At 32.3% G+C, this 22361-nt stretch overlaps 1 protein-coding gene across 2 annotated transcripts; it reads left to right on the top strand.

Annotated features, from left to right (window-relative positions):
• The first annotated feature begins 13713 nt into the window (after window positions 1–13713).
• Window positions 13714–14948, top strand: LOC146721461 (dynein light chain roadblock-type 2-like). 2 transcript variants are annotated; one of them, XM_085486696.1, is made up of 4 exons: window positions 13714–13794; window positions 14016–14171; window positions 14288–14622; window positions 14696–14948. In XM_085486696.1, exons 3-4 carry the CDS (start codon window positions 14565–14567, stop codon window positions 14905–14907), a joined length of 270 nt encoding a protein of 89 aa, XP_085342822.1. In that variant the 5' UTR covers window positions 13714–13794; window positions 14016–14171; window positions 14288–14564; the 3' UTR covers window positions 14908–14948. The 2 variants fall into 2 exon arrangements, with proteins under 2 accessions (XP_085342822.1, XP_085342823.1); XM_085486697.1 differs by lacking the exon at window positions 13714–13794 and having other exon boundaries at window positions 13824–14171.
• The last annotated feature ends 7413 nt before the right edge of the window (window positions 14949–22361 follow it).

Raw genomic sequence — 22361 nt, 5'->3', positions numbered from 1 at the left:
TTCGAATTAAATTAGTTGAAGCGGAGTATCTCGTTTTGTTGTTCAATTTATCAATTTCCCTTCTCTCAAAGCTTAATTTGCAAATAACTTCCGATTCCGCCGATTCCGTTAATTTAACAACTAATTTCGCTTCGATATTTTCAAGTAAATTCTAAATAAATTTAATCTTAGATATCTTTTAGTAATAATCTTCATATCGCATAATGTATTTATGATAGTATATCTATAAGCTGCGCACTATTAAATATGTACATAGATGCGCATCAACTGATATGATTATGAACGTGGCTCACTGAACCGTCCATCTTCGATGTAATATATTTTCCTATCGTATACAAGCTATCTTGTTGCTCGATATCAAACTGCCTTGAAACTACTATGATTACGAAGATCGGTTAATAATGCTCGAGTGCGCGTTTATCCGAATTTCGAAGTACTTGATAGGCGTTAGACTCGGTCGCAATAATAATACCGCGGTCAGCCGTTGCATCCGTTCTGTCAGCAACGTGTTGGCAGCAGTACGTCGCAGATGTCGGATGTCCGGATGTCACGTAGTCGGAAAAGCGCGTCGGAAGTCCTACCTCACACTGCATATGCTGCTGATGCACACGTGAATGCACGTTTACGAATGGAGAGAGAGAGAGAGAGAGAGAGAGAAATGTCACGTAGTGCAAGTTAAATTTCTCTTCCACATGGTATGATTAAAGATAAGATAAGATTTGTCGTTAAACTGTATACGTGTCAGTGCGAAATGCGTTGTTTATTTTTAGAAAAGCACGTTAGCTATACGAGATATTTTGAAAAATATTCTGCGCTCCATGTAGCGAGATTTATCAATTAAGTGAAAGCGATGTCTTCTTAATAAAAATATCAAAACATCAATGGCTTTTAAATTGTTGCTATGTATATAAAATGCAGTAAATTTTATCATATAACTTTTATCACATACGAGAATATGAGAGAATCTTTTCACTTATTTTCAGTGTGATATAATTTATATACTATGTATATATGTATATTTCCGTTCACTGAAAATTCAGTGTAACTCAATAAGATTAATATCATTCAGCCGGGTTCGAATATATATGTATAAAATAAAATTCAACGTTATCATATTCCACGTGGATATTTCACAGCGATAAGGCATTGACACAAATCGCGCTGTTTATAAAATTGGGAAAATTCGTGACGAATGCTAGAGCACTCGTTGTTGTCTCTCAGTTTGCGGTAGTAAAATTTTTACCGCCGCGTTTAAATGTAGCGAGCCAACATTGCGCGATAGTATATATTTGCATGCATCGATATATGCACGGTTTGATCGATCCGGCGCAACGCACGCGCACCACGAAAGCTCGCCTATTTGTATGCACGTATGTCATTGTGCGTCATATGTTGGTCCCTTCCAGTCCCCTGCCTTTCTCCGATCGAATTTAAATTTCAAATCGACGCTAAAAAACGATCTGAGAGCGTCGACGTTAATCGATATGCATCGATCAGTCATCGAATCTCAGATAAGCCTTAATTCCGGCTTATACCTTAACAATGTGCAATCACGCGTACAGCGAAATTGGTATTTCTCCGCAAGTCATCCGATCGGTCTACAATTTTTCCCGCATTATATTTTTTATTGATATATGCTAGGACGAAAGTATTGTACACACGCATATGTGTAATTTATAAACTGTTAAATAAAATGTAAATATCCTCTCTCACATGGGAAATTTTAAATGTTGTTTCGTATCGAAATAAAAATATCAATTGAACTCGGTTCTTAAACCAGAAAAATTATTACGATCGCATTTTCTATATTTATATGCAAATTTCACCCACAAAATATTTATGTTGGATAATAGCCGAAATGTTATTTGCACAGTTTCATAATATCCATTACGGAATGTGAATGCATTTTTGAAATAATAAATTATATATTTTTCATATGCTTTCAGCGATTCTTCGCGTTTGCGTCATGTTAGATCCAATTCTGTAATGCTACGAGCGTAGTGTCGTTGACAGAGTAACGTCTAAGAAAAGAAGTTGTTAAAATTGCACGACTTACCGATGTGCCGAGCGACGGAAGGATCGGGCGTAAATTCTGAAACACAAAAGAAGAGAACTTTTAGACGCCGTGAGGAAAAAGAGAGCGGAGACATTCCCTCCCCCCAATCGTTAATCTTCCATGAGGGAAACATTCGTCCCGGCTCACACGAGACTGTTCGAAACTTGAAACCAACCTTCGCCAACCCCAGAGATGCGCGTACAAGGGGGCATTGAAAGTCTCCAATATACCCAGCATTTATCGTTTGAAGAAGACGAATACGATTCAGTCGAGAAATTCTCGACGAAGCTGTATTCTCGAAGAATCCCGGATATGTTGGAAGCTTCAAGCAGACAACCACGAAGAGAAAGATAAAATCCGATCTTATTTGAAAATGTTTGCGCGTTTTCTTATATGTCAAAGAAACAACGGAGATATTAATGTCACATCCCCGATGTGTTTCGCTTATTCGAGCATGGAGAAATTTAATTAATGTCAGAATGGAGATCGAATGCACCAGATACCCATGTATAGAAAACTGTTAGGGCGACCTTAAAAAATGTCGGGCCCTTTAAGGGTTTAAACGTGGGGTTCCTATTAGGGATTTTTACATTACTGCCAGATTAGATTCTAGTAAGGTGATATCAGTTTTGAGTAGCTAATTTAATGTACGGTCTGAATAAAAAAAATTAATAAGGGTCCTGATAGAACTTGATGAAGGTAGCAGTATTAAAATAAATTATGATATTTTTAACTTATTATTTATTCGAAAACTCGACTAAGTTTTAAAATAAATATATTATTATATATATATATTAATAACCATTACCTTGATTAGACCCTATTAATATTGGTTTTCTCGATTAGACCATACATTAAATTAGCTACTCAAAACTGATATCGCCCTACTGAGACCTAATCTGGCAGTAATGTGAAAATCCATAATAGCATAAAGACATATATATCTATCTGATATATATTTGATGATATATATATTTCAGATAGATATACAGGGTGTCCGGTAACTAACGGACCAATGATTAAGGGCGGATTCTCTGGCCAATTTGGAGACGATTTTTCCTTAGCAAAAATGTTGAGAAGTCAATCATTTTCGAGTTATAAGCGATTGAAAAAAATGGGTTTTTTGAAAACTAAACGTTTTGGAGTTAAAAGTCTAACATAATTAAATTTTTCAGTTAATTTCAGGTAGAGTTTACTATAATAAAATTTTAATTTGAGGTTTAGTTATAAAGATACATAATGACAAATATTGGAAAGTTGTAAAAAATGATGACCTTTTTCGACATTTTCGCTGAGGAAAAATCGTTCCCAAATTGACCAAAAAATCCATTTGTGATCGTTGGTCCGTTAGTTACCAGACACCCTGTATAAAAAGAAAGTGTTCTACACAAATTACATTTTCATGAATTTTTAAAGAAATACGCGCGCGTTGTTGATGAGGGTTGATAATGGCCCTATTACCGTCCTCGAAATCTCGCAATGTTTTCACAGCTCGACAGATTTCGTCGGCATGTGAAAATGACAGATTCTCCTCCGCCATTGATCACCAGCCAGCCAAATCGGAAGACAAACGAGGCAAACACGAGGCCAGCAGAGATATCCGCTGTCGCAGCCACCCTGTTTCGAACGAAAGAGAGGACGAGAGGACAGATTCCGTTCGCCCGCAATTACAGAGCACGGATTTGCATGAAAGCGAAAAAAAAACTTTTTCCCCCGTCAGCAGCGTTGTCTCCTTCTCTCTTTCATTTTTTATTGCACATTTACAAAATTGTTCGTTCGCAATTTTCGGCTGCGATCGACGGCTGCAAGTATTTGAATATAAATTAGCCCTTATAATTTGCGGGACCAATAAAAAAGTTGTTTGAAACAGAAAAGCAAATATTAAATAAATTTATATATATATATATATAACGCAATAATATTTCAGCTAAGAGCTTATATAAAAAAATGCATAAAATCTCGAGTGATTGAGGATAGTTTTCACCGATAAAACGATATTAAAATGCGGCCGATAGAGCGTTGTAACAACGTTGTAAACGGCGTAGCTAAAGCGTGTATTCAATACATTAGATCGCAAACAAAGCGAGTTCGGGTGAGCTCCGCCCCGGCAAGAGATAACACGCGAAACGCGGTTCATGAAAGCTTATACTTACTACCGCACTTCCGCGCACACATCATTAGGTTCACAAAGCGACCGCAGAGATTTTCCAAAATTAAAGCGCGTTATTATCGAGAGAGCGTTCTCACGTGTGAATAAACGCGCGAGGCCCGATTTCACAGGCCGATGACTCCAGCATCCCGTAAAAGTATCCAAAAACATGTATAGACACACATGCGATCATCCAGGAAACTATCACGGCGCTTCCGCATTCCTCCTTTTTCAAAGGGCTATCCTCGTGAACGCCCCACGTAAAAGGGGGCGTATATATATTTTTCACCGTCCTCTAGATAAATTTTCTTAAAGGGAACAAGAAAGTAGTGAATTTACAAAAGATAAAAGACCTTCCGTAAATAATTAGTAAAGTGTAGTTAATGAAAAATAGTTGCTAAAAGTTAATAATACAATATAATTGTAGTTACTACAGAAATTAAGTTAAGCAATAATTATTAAAAGTAATTTAAATAGAAATTAAATATTAAAGTAAGATTATATAAGTTAGTAAACGCAGTTAATATGGTGTCTTATACGCGAAATATTTAATGCGAAATATTTAAATTTGATGAAATATCTCTATTTTAATCTATCCAGTTTAATCTATTTTGATACAGTTGAAAATAGAAGCAAATACATTTTGCATGAGCAAAAGTATGGCGAATTTGTTTGAAATTTAAATAAAGATGACAAACCGATTCCGATTCAATCCTAAATTGCAAGAGACAATGTCAATGTCAGTTACAGCGAATCAGTTTCAGTCACTGTAACTCAATGTCAATATCAATTACTGCAATATCCAAGACAATACTCTGCCATTTCGACGTTGAATTACGTACAAGAATCGACTTTATATCATTCTTGTTAATTTCGTTAAATCATATTCCATGTGTATCTAATATTCGAAATTATACTCCAAGTTAATTTTAAGCAGATTTATTACAATCATTCTATTTTCCCTTTATCAATTTAATCTCGTACCTTATCGTTAGTGGAAAAAAATATTCCTTTTTATAATTAAAAAAAAGTTCTTTTTCTCGCAAAGAAGAAAAATCTTTCTTTTTTATTTATGGAAAGAAAGAAATTTTTTTCTGTTGTAAAAGGATTAAACTCATAATCCACGGTGCGCATTTACATGCTGACTGCATTTTCTGCTGTCTTTGCAGATTCAATGCTGCGGTGCAAAATAGGACTCTTGTGCAGGTGCAAAGCATCACACGAAACAAATTGCAATGCTCGTTACAAAACCCGCATTTAACCCGCAATATTATCTTTCTGCGATTAATATAATGTCGAGATAGTTTCGATATATTTTGTTTTTATACCAGTTACACCGGTTAATAATATAAAACAGATACGAGGAAAGATAAATATCATCGGGGTCCGTCCATGTTTTACACGTGGGTAAGCGCGCTCACTGACATCTAATTAACAAAGGCGCAAATAATTTCTCTCTCCACATAATAACAATTGTCATTACAACTCTGGAAAGTCCGTCGCTCGAAATGAAGCTTGATTAAACTTGAGAGCGCGCCATCCTTCGAGAGGACTATCTCTTTTCGCGGATATTACTCTTGACAGAAATCTAATTAGAAATATCAAAGTCGTCCTCACACGTATATCCGTGTTACCATGTCGCGCTTAAGAGAAACCCAAGACTTTCATTTTGCCCTGAGACTTTACGTTCTAGCAAGTTGTCGTTAATTCGCACGCGAGCACGTTGAATTTTATTGCTTGGGACCCCCGTCGATCCGACAAATGAAACTACCAGGCTGTGCTTTAATTTTATATATGAGTGATGCAAAAACGTGTATATACATATTTTATTATACTATGTATATATATATATATATTATATACATGTATAAAATATATGATATTGTGAGAAAATTAGATGGTGAGAAAAATATCGAGTTCGTGACTGTCACTGTCAAAGCTGGTAAAAGAGTCGGAGGTGAAACCTGCCAGGTAGTTCTCTCTGTTTTGAAGGAGAATCCAAATGGATGCCCATGATACTGTACAGCAATATATCCAGTAGCGCGCATGTCTAGCCGCTGTCACCCGTCGTCTCGACTTTTGATGCTCGAGAGAGATAAGGAGCAGCTTAAAGCAGCGCAAAATTTCAGAATCGGATAACTTTCTACATTATATATGACTTTATATATCGACACACACTTTCCGAACGAAAATAGATTTATGATATATCGGATTTACGATACATCACGATGTGAAATTTTTGATATCTAATAACACATTATATTATTTCCTAATAAAAAATTATTGTTTTATAGCTTTCGAATAAAACATAGAATATCTACACAAATATATCGCAATGTGCAATATTATAAATACACTCTCCTCTCTATTACTGAATATACTTATTCCATTTAATTCTTTATATTCTTTATACCCAAGATAAATATAATATCCAAAAATTTTAATAAAACACATCTGAGTATATAAAAAATAATGAATTTAAGATTCTTGTATCTTTACTGCAGCTATATCACATTATTGTCAGAAGCGAGAAAATATACGTACAAGTTTTATTTTCGTAAAATACATCGAAAATTAATTATTTCGTGTTCGATTATATAGATTAGTGAAATATACAGGAAACTCTATTTTTGATTCGTGAATAAATAAATAGCTGTAAGTCTTCGTCAATTATCTATTTTAGCTCAGATTAGTTCAACTAGTTTTGTATAATTGCAAAATCAATGATAAACTATTTTTGCTACATATAAACTAAATGTAGTCTACAATAAGCTGATAAGTATATGTAAATCGACAAACACTAACCAGCATTCATGACCATGACACATTTATACATTTATTGATTTTACAATTGCTGTGAAGAAATTATTTTATAATAGTAATCTCAAGAAGGCTTTACATTACATTATTGTGCTTCACAAATTATATATACATTTCTAAATGAAGACATATCGATATAATAAATATTGCATTATGTTAAATTAATATCCAAAAAATATAAAAATTTAAAGAAAATTATTTTATTAATTATCTTATTAATATGGTATATTTTTAAAAATTGTATTCTATATTATCTGTTAGATATTGCTATTTCAAATTGTTATATATTTAAAATTATAATTGAGTTTTAAACTATTTATTAATTTGAACAATTATTTGTATATTTTATTATAAATGTGATATTTTAAAAGTTCAAAAATTACATTTTAAGAAAGAGAATGAGTAATGGGAGTAAAAGTAAATGTGCCATGAAAAATATTGTGTATTATTGGACATGCCTCCCCTACACGTCTAGAGTTACATACCAAATTTAGAACGTCCGTAATTAGAAACACCATTTTCCGAAGCAATGCTATTGAATACACGCGAGCAGAATTGTTTGTAAGACTTCCCCTTCAAGTTATTAGAGACCCGCATCGCTCTTTTAAAACTTCCGGTTGAAAGAAACATATGAGTAAAGCAGATCGATGACACACGAATTGATTCACTGATAATCTAACTATAGAAATCCTGTTTTAATTAATTACTACACATTGATTAATTAAAAAAATTAATAATTCGTTTATAACTGCAATATTGCAGTATCTGTAAGATTATTATGTGTGACAATACAATATTAATCAAATATAAAATAAATGCATACTTAAACTTTAAACATGTTCTACCAGATTTATACTTTGTTATCAAAATTAACATGCTAGAATCACTTTAATACTACATGATTTACGTTGACGTATGATATCATAAAAGCTTTTTTAATAATAATTAAATCATGTTAAATAATCATATTAATTATCTTCTTCGTTTCTTGCTATATTATAAGAATATGCATCATTATAAGAATATAAAATTAAATTAAAATGAAGTATAAATATACTTCAAAAGTTATATATAAAAATGCGTCAGAGTCTAAAAAAAAACAAAATTAAACAATCATATATAGTAGGCCAACTAAACGAGCAAATAAATAAGATGTAAAAATTTTTTTATTAATAGTTAAATCATTAAATTAACATTCCGTTACAGAATCGATATAAATTGTAAACGTTTCGACTGCACTACAGTCTTTATCAATACATAAAAATTAAATATTAAAATATAAAGTTAGATGTTAAAAATACAAAGTTAGTTAAATATTAAAATATAAAATTGAAACGATTCTTCGCTGTTGACCAATAGATATGCAAGGCGATTGGTCTGAGATGCCAAGTTATGCGACATTTGAGCATGCTACGGATATAATACGCGAATTAAATCAATGTCAGAAAATATTAAAAAATCTTTCAACTTACATTATCGTTTTAACAAGTCCTTTTCCCCGATATTTCAAGTGTGTGTTGCGAAGTCTGAATACCAAATGTCAAAATAGAGAGCGTGATGTATTTATTTATTACCAATGTTTTTTCTAAATTATGATTCAGCAAATTTTTTAAGTATGTCAAAATAACTACTGTCTAACAATTCGGTGTCTGTATTTAAATTAATTCCATTTTTCTGTTCTTTAATGTGGATCATTTCAGATATTAGTCTTTTTTGGTAATTCTTTTCATGATCCATAATTTTAATATTGTCCCAGTCAAATGTATGTTGTTCGTTTAGAATGTGTTCCGTGATAACCGAATGTCTAGCAGAGTCTAATTTAATATTATTTTTATGTTCTTTAAGTCTCGTTCCTAGCTGTCTTTTTGTCTGTCCGACATATGTGGCGTCACAATCGTTGCAATTCAATTTGTAAATAACGTTAGAATTCGTGGGGCAATTATTTTTGTCCTTTTGAACTCTTATGAAGTCATTTAATTTTTTAATGCAACGATATCCTACCACTACGTCAGGTCTTCTTATTGCTGAAGCAACTTTCTCAGATATTGATTCTATATATGGTATGACAAAATATTTAATGTTAGTATTAGTATTATTAGTATCTGTTATATTGTTATTATTAGGCTTGTTAAATTTCTTAGTTGAGAGATTTTTTAATCTGCGTTTTATTTCTGTGAAAATTAGATCAAGAGGATAACCGTTGGATAGCAAAATGTTAATAGCTTTCTCTATATTTTTTTTGTGAAATTGCGGATGTGATAGTAATAAAGCTCATCAACAGAAGTTCATCAACAAAAAAGAATATTATTATTTATTTTCAAGCGACTCTCTTCTTCCTAAAGCTTATGGGCTCCCCAAGATCCACAAGGAAAATATTCCTTTTAGATTAATAGTTTCCTCAATAAATACTTCTCTATATAATATTGCTTCTTTCTTTCATAAAATTTTAAAAGATAGCCTTCCTAGAGCGGACAGTTTTGTAAATAACAGTTTTGATATATGCAACATTCTATCAGGGAAAACAATACAAGATACCGACATAATAGCTTCATTGGACGTTGTTTCATTATTTACTAATGTTTCCGTAGATCTTGCATTAAACGGCATCAACAATAGATGGCATTTTATAGAGTCACACACAAAGATTCCCAAAAATGAATTCATAGGTATGATAAAATTTATATTAACTTCTACATTTTTCACTTTTAATAACATAACTTACAAACAAATTTATGGGACTCCTATGGGTTCCCCACTTTCTCCGATCATTGCCGATATAGTCATGCAGGACTTGGAAACATTGGTAATTAGTAATTTAAATTGCGAAATGACTTTCTATTTCCGTTATGTAGACGACATTATTTTATGCACTTCCGCTGACAATATTACATATGTTTTGAACGAATTCAACAATTATAACGATAGACTACAATTTACATTGGAAAAGGAGGATAATCGTTGTATAAGCTTTTTAGACATAATGATCAAAGTAATAGATAACAAAATTTATTTAGATTGGTATCACAAAAAGACATTCTCAGGTAGATTACTTTCATTTTTTTCAAATCATCCGACTTGTCATAAAATAGGAACAATTTATAACTTGGTAGATAGAGCTTTATTACTATCACATCCGCAATTTCACAAAAAAAATATAGAGAAAGCTATTAACATTTTGCTATCCAACGGTTATCCTCTTGATCTAATTTTCACAGAAATAAAACGCAGATTAAAAAATCTCTCAACTAAGAAATTTAACAAGCCTAATAATAACAATATAACAGATACTAATAATACTAATACTAACATTAAATATTTTGTCATACCATATATAGAATCAATATCTGAGAAAGTTGCTTCAGCAATAAGAAGACCTGACGTAGTGGTAGGATATCGTTGCATTAAAAAATTAAATGACTTCATAAGAGTTCAAAAGGACAAAAATAATTGCCCCACGAATTCTAACGTTATTTACAAATTGAATTGCAACGATTGTGACGCCACATATGTCGGACAGACAAAAAGACAGCTAGGAACGAGACTTAAAGAACATAAAAATAATATTAAATTAGACTCTGCTAGACATTCGGTTATCACGGAACACATTCTAAACGAACAACATACATTTGACTGGGACAATATTAAAATTATGGATCATGAAAAGAATTACCAAAAAAGACTAATATCTGAAATGATCCACATTAAAGAACAGAAAAATGGAATTAATTTAAATACAGACACCGAATTGTTAGACAGTAGTTATTTTGACATACTTAAAAAATTTGCTGAATCATAATTTAGAAAAAACATTGGTAATAAATAAATACATCACGCTCTCTATTTTGACATTTGGTATTCAGACTTCGCAACACACACTTGAAATATCGGGGAAAAGGACTTGTTAAAACGATAATGTAAGTTGAAAGATTTTTTAATATTTTCTGACATTGATTTAATTCGCGTATTATATCCGTAGCATGCTCAAATGTCGCATAACTTGGCATCTCAGACCAATCGCCTTGCATATCTATTGGTCAACAGCGAAGAATCGTTTCAATTTTATATTTTAATATTTAACTAACTTTGTATTTTTAACATCTAACTTTATATTTTAATATTTAATTTTTATGTATTGATAAAGACTGTAGTGCAGTCGAAACGTTTACAATTTATATCGATTCTGTAACGGAATGTTAATTTAATGATTTAACTATTAATAAAAAAATTTTTACATCTTATTTATTTGCTCGTTTAGTTGGCCTACTATATATGATTGTTTAATTTTGTTTAATTTATACGAGCCTTTCATTAATTAATTCTAAAAAAAAAAGTTGCAATCGCTGTCGATGTAAAGCTGCAGAGAGGGAATATTAAAAAAAATATTACACAAGTACAGCACGAACGGTGCTGGACTATCGATCGAACGTGCAGCAATACTTCGCCCAGCTGGACATCTTATCAAACAAGCTGCCACCGCAGCGTCATGAAAGCCCTCGCAGCGGTATGTCCCGCATGGATCGCAAGTAGCCGAAGAGACAATCGATGCGATGACCATCGTTAATCCGAATCGATATAGGGGTACAATATCGTGCGATCTACCATCCGTGTTTCTCCACGTGGAAAATCCACGGTGTAAATGTACTCGCTTCTATACCCGGAGTCTCTCTCTCTATAGCAGGGTAGCGCAGAGAGAAGACGGAGTTGAAGAGCGACGACGACCGCGCCAGGAGTGAAGTCGATGGAAAAGGCGAAGTCTCCGTTTAATCCGTCGCAATCGAAGAGTCCTCTACTCTTCCGTCGCCTTCCTTTTCACTCGTTTATTCGCTACGCCTCGCGCCCACCCTCGTCGCGTTGGTAATCCTGGATAAAATCCCAAAGTGATTGCCTCGCTTTTTCCGCGGCACGACCAAAGGATAGACGGTCTCTCTTGCTGCGCGGATATGTGTTGGCCACGAGAGAGAGAGAGAGAGGGAAAAGCGACGGAATTGCAAAAGTCTCCAAGTATTCGCGTCGAGATAGAGAAACTCTACGACGACTGGACGAGTATCTGGTAATCCGCGTCGAAGGGCAAACCGAACAGAATCGCAAGTTGGAGACACTATCACGAATAAATGTGCGTCGATAGAAAGAGAGGGAGAGAGAGAAAAGATATGCAAGAGGATCAAAAGGAAGCAGCTCGTAATATCTTATGAAAGACACGCGTCTCGTTTCTTTTGGCAAATCTTTTCGTCTCTGGTCGCCTTTCGTATGTACTATATATAGGGCACGTATTTCTCTGCCTTTGTGAACAAAGCTTCTATATGTGGCGAACTATATCGTGCGCACGATTGCCGATATATGTATATCATCGAAATAGAAGTAGAATGATCCTCGGAAATAGACGGAGAAAATATTTTCGCTGGGCGTGAAAACAGATTTCCATAAATCGAGTAAACCGAATGGACAATAAAATAGCGATGAATGCATGCGTGTAAATAAATATTATTCGCAAAGCGCGTTTACGTCGAACAACTTACATGTAACATATAGGTATACGAATACCTATGTCGTCGATACGATGATACATTTGATACGCTAAGCGTAAAATCCGAGTGACGTTTAAATCGAGTTGGCATTATCCTCTCAGTCTGGCTTAAATACCCGGTTTATATCGTGTTAAGTAAGTGGCGCCGTCAACGATGCGCATTCAACTGTAAATTACTGAAAATGGGACGGACCGCCCACGGTTAGTCGACGCGGTTTAAAAGGCTCTTGAGATTTCAATGCGGCATAGAGTAAACGTTAGGAACGTTGGCACATTTCACATAAATGCGTGCGCGTCTTACATAGATCCAACCCAACAGTACAATGCGGTCTCACACGCGCGCGTTTGTATATGTATGTATTCATTCATCCGGCGCTCGTTTATATATATATAAAGCTGCATGCGGAAATTTACGCAGACACGCGAGGGAAAAATGGGTGCTCGTTACACGTATACGGACATTCTCCGTTAAAAAGAAGAGTCGCGCGACATTTCATTCTCTGAACAATGATGCCCCGGAGTAAACACGGGCATTCCGATATTGTTGGAGTACCTTGTCGGAGCGTTAAATTCCTGTCCCTTTTCATCGTTTCTCTCTTTCTCGTATTAATCTGCGTGAGAAAAAAGCACGATGCGTATAACGAATTTCAATATTCGCGGAATAATATATTCTGCTAAATGGAATAAGCATTCGAATAATCGAAGAATTTGACATGTAAAGATATTATTAGATAGCTTGCGATAATTTTCTTAGGAATCGTGCTAATAAAAGTTGAAACTAGTTAATTAACACAAAACTATGAATTATCAAGAGACACGGTAGTGTCTCGCGACCAGTTAAGGGCGTAGCCGAGACACCGTGTATCTTAACGCGAGTCGGACATTTGAGTCTATTATAAATTTCGAATCCTCAATAACGGCTGAAGCAATCGAGTTTATACTAGACTTAATCGATAGATTGAGTTCGAATTATATAATAAAAGTGTCTTTATTTCTGCTCTACGTGATTTGTAAGCAGAGATATATAAATGCAAAGTCGAAATATGAAAAATTTCTTTTAAGAAACGTCTCCGTCATCAACGACCACGCAAACATAGTAGTATCGTGCTATACGTATTCACACGTATACAACACATGCGCACACGTACACAACACATGAATAGATGCATGTATTGGAAATGTCCATCTCGCACGTTTTACAACAGACGGCGATAGTTGCCCTCCGCTATATTGACAGCGTGCGGGGTTAGATATTTTCAATTTTCAATTTCAATTTTTACATTCAATTTTAATGTTATTATTTGCAAATTTATTGTCATAATAATTTATGTGCAAGTTTACAGTCTGTGATACAAAATCAGATATTTTGCTATTATTTCAATAATATTTCAATTATATAAATGCCTATGTATGAGTATGCATATATTTTTAATAATTTTCTTAATTAGCTTCTATATTTTTTTCAGTTGTACATCAAGCAGGTAGCATTATCAGCTCACTTGTGAGCATGGGTTGGGCAATGGCTAGTTATCATCGCAGCATTCGATTAGCTTAACAAGATAAATCTAATATCAGTGCTATAGGAACTATTTTACAATTTTTCTGGCATTTTCTTATTGCAGGTACATATATATCCAATAATTAATATACAAAATTAAATATTATTCATCACACACTTTGTATCAAAATAATATATTTTTTAAAATTTATTTAATCATTTTTATCATTGTGATTGTAGTGGCAAGGATCTTATTGCTCAGTGTCATTGCAAGCATCTGGCCTGTATATACCATAATATATTGCGTAATACATTGGCTAAGTATGACAATATGGATTTTGATAGATTCCCATGGAATATTGGAATTTTGTCGGACTTACAGTCATCCACCACATATGCAGCCTACAATTAAAGAACGCATTTATTCCATATGATTTGCTTCCGTTATTGGAATATTTAAAATAAAAATTTTATTAATAAATTTCGATGAAATAATTTATAAGAGGTTGAAGAAACTATGAAACAAATTCAGTCTCATAAAAGGGTAGTTGGAACAATAGTGGTGAATGCAGAAGGTATTACATGAGATCATTGACATGATTTACTTGTAGTTGTAAACAAAAATTTATAAAATTATATTTGTTTTAGGTATTCCTATAAAGTCAACATTAGATAATACGACAACAGTTCAATACGCAGGTTTGATAAGTCAATTGTCAGATAAAGCTCGTTCTGTCGTACGTGACTTGAATCCAACAAATGATTTAACTTTCTTGCGCATACGTAGCAAAAAACATAAAATTATGATGGCACCAGATAAAGAATTCATATTAATAGTAGTACAAAATCCAGTTGATTGATATTTAAAAGAAACAAAAATATATTTCAAAGTTAAGATTTATTTTTTTGGTTGTTAATTTAATCTGTATGCTACATTGGATGTTAATATCTATTCAATTAAATAAAGAAAAATAAAAGAATAAAGCTTAAAAATTATACAAAATGCAGTATTTAATTACTAATTTAACAAATTATGTACTTTTAGAGTTTTTAAATAGTGCTTTCTTCTTTGGTAACAATATTATATTTTTAAGTTTGATAATTATGAAAATATGTATATATAGTAATTCATGGCATGTTTATTTTTGTATTTAATACAATTATAAATGTACATTTCTCATCAATAAAATATCACAGTATCTTTTTTATAATTTAATTTTAATATTGAGATTGTTTTTATTCAGTGGAAAAAAAATGTGTAGTTGGTCCCTATTAATTATACATACATATAAGAGTGTCGCACAAATAATTCTATGCAGTCTTTTTAAGATAATATAAAAATACTTATAAATATAATCAATTAAAATACATATAATCAAAATTGTATGTATTAAAATTCAATAGCATATAAAAAAGATTTTTTAAATTATATGTATATAATAAAAATCCAACATTTTATATATATATATATATATCAATATATATATATAAATATAAATATATATTTATTTATTGTATATCATAAATATATATTTATTTATTTATATGTACCTATCTTTTTTTTATATATATGGTAGAAATACAATGTATGAGTTATTTTATTTTGCAAAATTTTTGAAAGTTAAACTATTAATTACAATGAAATTATTTCATATAATACCGAGATTCTTTTCATAATAAAGATTAAGAGAGAGTTAGATTTTATCATAAGATTTATAAAAGTCATAAGATAAGGTTAATTGCATATTGTATAGTTTATCTCTCATTTTTTAAAGTAAATAAATATCAAAGTTACATTGCTTGAACTGGTGCGTTTGAAGTATGTTGTCTTTTTGAGGGATGCAAGACAATATAGTACAAAAGCATTGCTGTAATTCCCAAGAAAAAGGAAATGATACAAATAATAAAGATTATATTAAAGTACTAAGCCTCTTTAACTGCAGGAGGACAAGCATATTGCCATAATAAATTTGCTGCAATATTTTCAAAAAAGCAGATAACATAGAAAGATAGATGTTTTCAAAATGTTTTGCTATCTACAGCATTGAGATATATAAAAATGTGCACTATGCCAATAACGGAAGCAAATAATATGGAATAAATGCGTTCTTTAATTGTAGGCTGCATATGTGGTGGATGACTGCAAGTCCGACAAAATTCCAATATTCCATGGGAATCTATCAAAATCCATATTGTCATACTTAGCCAATGTATTACACAATATATTATGGTATATACAGGCCAGATGCTTGCAATGACACTGAGCAATAAAATTCTTGCCACTACAATCACAATGATAAAAATGATTAAATAAATTTAAAATAAATTTTTAAAAATATATTATTTTGATACAAATTGTGTGATGAATAATATTTAATTTTGTATATTAATTATTGGATATATATGTACCTAAAATAAGAAAATGCCAGAAAAATTGAATTTGTTTATTTATTTAAAGATGCTTATCATATACAAAAATGAATGATATAATCTCTAAAAACTCACCTTTAAAAAAAGGTAAAGAAGGCGACCAGTTAAGGGCACGCCATTAACAAAAATTATCCATTGCAAACCCATGTACAATAGAATTGTATGAAAAATTATCGATTATAAACCCATGTACAATCGTAACAAAAGTAATGAAATAAAAAAAAAATTGCGCCAAGTGAAAGTAGAAACTTGTACCAGTGGAAAATTAAAGTTGCAGACATATATAGAGTCGTATAATGAATCAATAAAAATTTAAATTTGCAAATGTAGAATTGTACCATAAAAAAACTTATCTTTTAAAAAAAAAGATAAACAAGATGCCAAGTCCATGCGCCATGTGAAAAAGTGTTAAACAAAAAAGTATTTTTAAGTAAAAAAATCTATCAATTGACAAAAATTTATGTTCTAAAATTAATATCTCTACAAAAAGTAATGTCCAATTATTGCGCGAATAAATAAACATTTTTATAAAAAATTAAAATTTAAAAATTTATGCAAATTTAAAATTAATATAAAATAAAAAAAAAATAAAAAAATTTTAGTTAAAAAAACTGGGCGCGCTGCTAAGTTTCAAAATTACAATGCACCTTAAAGTAACATTAATTAATTTAAACACAAAACATATTTTAACTGCAATGAGTTTAAAAGTAACAATTTAATTTTAATATCATTAGAATATTATTTAGCAGCGCGCCAAATTTTTTTAACTAAAATTTTTTTATTTTTTTTTTATTTTATATTAATTTTAAATTTGCATAAATTTTTAAATTTTAATTTTTTATAAAAATGTTTATTTATTCGCGCAATAATTGGACATTACTTTTTGTAGAGATATTAATTTTAGAACATAAATTTTTGTCAATTGATAGATTTTTTTACTTAAAAATACTTTTTTGTTTAACACTTTTTCACATGGCGCATGGACTTGGCATCTTGTTTATCTTTTTTTTTAAAAGATAAGTTTTTTTATGGTACAATTCTACATTTGCAAATTTAAATTTTTATTGATTCATTATACGACTCTATATATGTCTGCAACTTTAATTTTCCACTGGTACAAGTTTCTACTTTCACTTGGCGCAATTTTTTTTTTATTTCATTACTTTTGTTACGATTGTACATGGGTTTATAATCGATAATTTTTCATACAATTCTATTGTACATGGGTTTGCAATGGATAATTTTTGTTAATGACGTAGATATTACGTGAATGAGGAGATTAAATATTACGTGATCACGAGATCAAATATTATGCACAAGTATGAGTGAATAAATTAAATTATACATGCGTAAAAAACCTGTTTAAACGATTAAAAGTTATAATGTAAGATTTTCGACCAACGCGATAATAGAATAAATGAGGTGTGCAGAAGAAATTATGATCGGATCGCAAAGCGAGAGAAGAAACGCTAACAATGAACGAAATTGATGATACCGTTTTTCGACTACTTTCACGAATTTACGTAATCGGCTTTCGTCTCTTCCGACCGCGGCGAAAAGGCACAAGCTTTTCTCAGCGTAATGAAAGATCTTTTGTCATTCGGCGGGAGAGAGAATTAACATATTTTCATTCCGCTATCGAGGGGTAAAAAGATCAAATCAAAGTTCCGGAATTGTTATAGCTTGTGTGCTAAAATTAAGAAAGTTTTTCTTGAAATTGTAGAAATCCAACGTTTCTCCATCTTCTGTCTTACACATTGAAATAATCAAAGTTTCCGATACTATTTAGAAAAATAATTTATACATTTTGCGTAGAAAAAAGTGAGAAGTAATTTCAATCAATATTTTACCTCAAAAAATTACACATATTCGTAATACTATATTAGATTAAAATTATTATACGATCAGTACAACAAATTTCACTCTATCTCGTTTTACTAAAAAATCTGTTTCCGCAAATTTTATTTAGTATTCAAATAGGATTTGTGAGAATTTTGCATTTTATCTACCGGCAATTCGTATCCTGTATATATGAAAATCAGCCATTAGCAATTTTTGGAGATGCCCGCGTATCCGGTCACGTCTCATGATTCTTCGTGTGTCCGCGTGTGCATATGGATAACTGCTGATTGCCATCTAATCTTGCTCGCCCGTAATTTCGAGGCGGACTTCGTTCCGCAAGATGCATCGACGCGGCAGCGTAACGCGTCGATTCCCAAAAATCGTTGCATATATGCATGCAAAATCGCGTACGTGTGCACCCAGCGAGAGATCAACGGCGCCGATCTCTCTTGTGCGATCGGTTAAAACCGGCGTGTTTATGCGCGCGACCGGAAGTGACCGCTCGCCGGCGAGATAACGATAATCAGGCAGACGCTGCGAGATCGCGTCGAGTAGTCCTTAAATAAAATTGCACGTTGCCGTGCGCAAACTCGTATGGCAAGAGGCCTGGTATAGAGTCGCCGTATTAAATCCTATACTCTTCCTCCTTAATTTTCTGCTATCTCCACTTTAACCTGTCTCTTTTTGACTCACCAAGTTTACGATCTTGATGACGCACGGTTGACTTGCAACGCATAACCAGAACAGATTATATCTTTGACTGATTATAAGGTATAGTTTGAAAATTATTTTATTTTTTTCAATGATACTTTTATTATTTCAAAAAAGAAGGAAAATGCCATATATTTGTTTAATTATTTCATAATAATTAATTATTCTCTCTATATAAAAAATCTACAATAAATAATCCTGAAATTTGAATATATGACTTAAAAACGTATTTAAAAAAAAATTATTCAGAATTATCAATATGTATCGCGATGTGTCATTCATGTCGGACTTGCCATTAGTTATTCATGGTATATCATTTCAGAACGTTGGAAATGCGATGTTATTTTTATGCGTCTATGACTAAATGTACGGTTGTTGAATCGATGACATGACACAGTACGTCTATGTATGATTTCGAGAGCAAAGTCATACATTAAAATGATATATCATGAATGATTAATCGTTTCAATACATAAAAAATTGTTAAGGAAGTCTTTTCAAACGTACAGCAAATATCCTTATTAATAATTATTTGTAAAAAGCGATTGTGTTTAAGAATATCTTTGATGTTTTAAAAACTGATAAAATTTTAGTAAAGTATACACCAAACTCTTATTATCCGTAATATGCAAGAATAAAAAATTATTGCCGAAAATATTACGTTCAGCGATACAAAGAACGTATATAATTTTATTTGCAACGCACGAAATACAATTTATTACATACCTTCATCGTTCTAATACAATATATTAACGAAATGTATACCTACTTGCGCGTGAAATAGAGCTAGAGAGGGAGTAAAAGAGAAAGAGAGTGAAATAAGATACCGAGGGAAGAAATGGAGAAACAGGAAAATGGTTAGATGAGTAGCAGGAGCGATTATCATGTAACACCTCATATCTTATCCACCGGAGCTCTCTCGCAATTGCGATCACATGCACATCCGAGGTTCGCGCAGCTCACCGACGCATGATTAGCGCAGAGTTGCCATGAATAATTTTGTTTGCAAGTTAAATGAGGTACTGCCCCCTTTTACACACGCGCGAGCATCCGTGTGGAAGAGAAAAAGACGGCGAACGCAAACGGAAGGAAAGAACCAAGGGCGAGTACATACATCAAGGAATAGAATAATTAAGGAAAATTAACGAAGGAAGAAAATTGTCGCACGGTAGGGAAAGAGATGCATTATTAATAAAGTATATGATCGCGGCATTCTAAATTATATTGAGTGACCGAATAACGATATGAGATTGTGATAAAAACTCTTAAAATGAAATTTAATGAGAAAAGCAATGAATTTAACGAGAAAGACATTAAAGCAGTCTGCCAACTATATGTACCGCAGTTCCTGACGATGGGGGCTCAACCTCACATCCATCACTCATAATTAGCTCCCTTTTCATGAGAATTTTAGCACAATCGTAATAAACTTGTTGCTAGTGAAACAGAATTTGTGTCAAGAGAGACGACGAAGCCGGGAGAAAAGCAGAAAAACGAAGGAACCCGACATAATGTGTGGTAAATAGCGTATTCAGAGTAGTCGAGAGGAATGCAGCCGGGAGGCCGCACTTAAATCATTCTGCACATATATACATATCTGCGCACCGATAGAAACCGGTGAAGGTACCGAGGAGCATCTTTTGTGCGAGATAATGAGAAGGATTCAATTAGTCTGTGGTTGGCACCTAATGCTTCCTTCCCGATTACGGTTCGAGCACGCGCAATGCGAACGTGCCAATGACATTTCCGCAAAAGATGCTAAATATCAGCCGTAATATACATAGATGTACATAAATTATTTAGAATTATTAAAAAGTACGTTAATTCTAAAAAAAAAATATTTTAACCAAACGTGCAAATTTTTTCAACACACAAATCCCTTTACATTCAAGTAATATATTTGTAATTTTATCAATAATATATCATTGAGATCGTAATCTTAAATCTTTATGACACTTTATCGTGCATATACTTCAATATAAAAAAATATTATTAACAAGTATAAAGTTTTAATTAGAGAAAAATCTTTGAAGTTTTCTGAGTTTTTATTTTGCTGCAGAATCCGCCAGACAAAATTTAATGACTTATGGTTGGTGCGGCCCGTAAATTACGAAACGTACGACCAGAGAGGAATATGCGCTGCTCGTTTGTCGCACGTGCTGTCCTGGCAAAATTACGGCAGAAAATAGTAAGTTCCGAGATGTCGGTGAAAATATGACCATCGATCATTAAATAATTGATAAAAGAAATAACTTTTGCCGGTTATGCTCATTGGCAATAATAATCTCTATATATGTGATATTTATATAACTAAAACGCTCAAATATATATAAAAGTTGTATTTTGTGTTAAGTTACGAGAGCAAAGTCGATGAAAAAAAATCATGATAGAAAAACTCATATTTTTTCTATCAATAAATAAATATCTACATAAATTATTATTAATATCAATAATAACATTAATATTCATCTTATCATTTCTGCATTCAATTCTTTATTCTGTCTATTCTTTAATAGTAAATCTCAACAGAAGAAGAACATGATAAAATCGAATATTTTCGACGAAAAGGTGACGAAATTCCTTAATGTCACGCAGCAAAGTGCGTGCAATCACGCGTAGCTTTCAGTTAGTTTGATCGCCGGAATTTAATTACGAATGGATCGGATAAAGGCGGACGGATAGCCCTCCGATGGCATTAGTTGTCGGCTATACGATCTCATATCGTCAATTCAACCTCTCTGCTGTATTGACATTCTGCGTTCTATATAGCACAACAATGAAATCTCTTGTTTTTTTAGTATTTTTTATCTTACACGAGAAACAATACGATTGTCTCACATAAAAGTGTTCACATTGGTGCTGTACATTTTTCAAAGTATAACATATAAAAATATTACGTTCAATAGAAATGAGGCAAAATGAGATAATGCAAACATGCACATTTTTTAAATGTAAATTAGATCATTAAATCGATTTTAAGAATCTAATTTATACTTCAGAGAATTTATACTTCAATGATCCCTCTTCTACAATCACAAAATGATTATTTTCATAATAAAAAACATTGTAATAAAAAATAAAATTAATAAAGATAAAAAATGTTAGAATTTTACTCTAGAGTATCATCGTAAAAGGAGAAAAATATAATTTGATAATGTTTGTTACGCTTGATCGTGATATTTAATGCTCGTTAAATATACCGCGTTCTTTTCCTCAAATTAAAATAAATCCTGCAATTATGCAATTCACACTCAAACTATTTTAAATTCCCGAAATTACGCGAAATCAGATGTTGCCGACCGCTAATTCTTATTACATTCCTAGCACCGTA

Source organism: Nylanderia fulva, unplaced genomic scaffold (assembly GCF_048542155.1).
Source record: "Nylanderia fulva isolate GAGA-0341 unplaced genomic scaffold, ASM4854215v1 Scaffold47, whole genome shotgun sequence".
NCBI classification, from domain to species: Eukaryota; Metazoa; Arthropoda; class Insecta; order Hymenoptera; family Formicidae; genus Nylanderia; species Nylanderia fulva.
This window is presented reverse-complemented; position numbering and strand designations above follow the sequence as displayed.

Bases quoted from the DNA above. Each gene is read 5' to 3' on its own strand.
- LOC146721461 (XM_085486696.1), top strand. From the start codon at position 14,565: ATGAAACAAATTCAGTCTCATAAAAGGGTAGTTGGAACAATAGTGGTG. The intron at 14,623-14,695 runs GTATTACATGAG...TATTTGTTTTAG, and splicing joins AATAGTGGTGAATGCAGAAG to GTATTCCTATAAAGTCAACA.